This window comes from Chaetura pelagica, unplaced genomic scaffold, assembly GCF_000747805.2.
Source record: "Chaetura pelagica isolate M959 unplaced genomic scaffold, ChaPel_1.0 scaffold234, whole genome shotgun sequence".
Taxonomy (NCBI): domain Eukaryota; kingdom Metazoa; phylum Chordata; class Aves; order Apodiformes; family Apodidae; genus Chaetura; species Chaetura pelagica.
In genome coordinates this window covers 500,743-501,847 of record NW_009952967.1, presented here as the reverse complement: position 1 = coordinate 501,847, position 1,105 = coordinate 500,743, and the positions used below count along the sequence as shown (strand labels likewise).

General features: G+C 56.5%; 1 protein-coding gene across 1 annotated transcript in view; it reads left to right on the top strand.

Moving 5' to 3' along the window:
• EPHA2 (EPH receptor A2) overlaps positions 1 to 1,105 on the top strand; it is a 10,353-nt gene that overhangs the window by 6,531 nt on the left and 2,717 nt on the right. Inside the window, exon 13 of the mRNA XM_009995778.1 lies at positions 7 to 146. Within this exon, the coding sequence (XP_009994080.1) occupies positions 7 to 146 (140 nt within the window). The remainder of the gene's footprint in view (positions 1 to 6; positions 147 to 1,105) is intronic.

The window sequence follows — 1,105 nt, the reverse complement described above, 5'->3', positions numbered from 1 at the left end:
TGTCCCTCCGCCATCTACCAGCTGATGCTGCAGTGCTGGCAGCAGGAGCGCGCCCGGCGCCCCCAGTTCCCCGACATCGTCAGCATCCTGGACAAGCTGGTCCGGGCCCCCGAGGCCCTCAAGGCCTTGGCAGACTTTGACCCCCAGTGAGAGACGTAGGGGAGGAGGGGGAGGGGGAGGAAGGTTCACACTCGAGGGCACCTTTGAAATTCCTGCTTGGCTCCCTGTGTCCCCTGCACCCCCCGCATCCCCTGTACCCGGCACCCCCTGCACCCCTCTTTGCACCTCTCCATTCTTGCCCGGCCTGTTTGGGTTTTCCCTCATGTTTGTTCTTTGCCTTTTTTAATCCCACTCTGCACCTTTCCATCCCTGCCCCCCTCTTTCCATCCCTGCCCCCTCTTTTTCCATCCCTGCCCCTTTGCATCCCTGCATCCCTATTTGTATCCCTGCATCCCTATTTGTATCCCTGCATCCCTGCCCCTTTCCATCCCTGCATCCCTGCCCCTTTCCATCCCTGCATCCCTGCCCCTTTGCAGCTTTGCATTTTCCCATCTTTTCCCACTCCTCTGCATCCTCTCACTCTTTTATGCACCTTCACATTTCTGCACCCCCAGATGCCTGCCCCTTTCCATCACTGGATTCCTGTTGCATCCCCAGACTCTTTGCACTTTCCCACCCTTGCCTCACTCGTTGAGTTGTGTTCTCACATCTTCCCCACTCCTGCACTTTTTTTCCCCCTTCCCATTCTTGCATCCCTCCCTGGCATCTCCACATCCTGCTGCTTCCCTTTCTATGGCCCTTTTTTTGCATCTATCCATTTTTCCCTCCTGCCCGCCTTCCCCTCCCAGTTTGGTTGGGGTTTGGTTTTGGGTTGTTTTTTTTTTTGCATTTTGCTGTTCCTGCCTCTTTTTTTGCATGCATCCCTTTCTGCACCAGGGGGACAACAGGAAAGCTGGGGAGGGGCTTGGGACAAGGGCAGGGAGGGATGGGATGAGGGGGATGGATTGAAACTGGAAGAGGGAGATTGAGGCTGGACATGAGGAGGGAATTCTTTGCTGTGAGGGTGGTGAGAGCCTGGCCCAGGTTGCCCAGGGAAGCTGTGGCT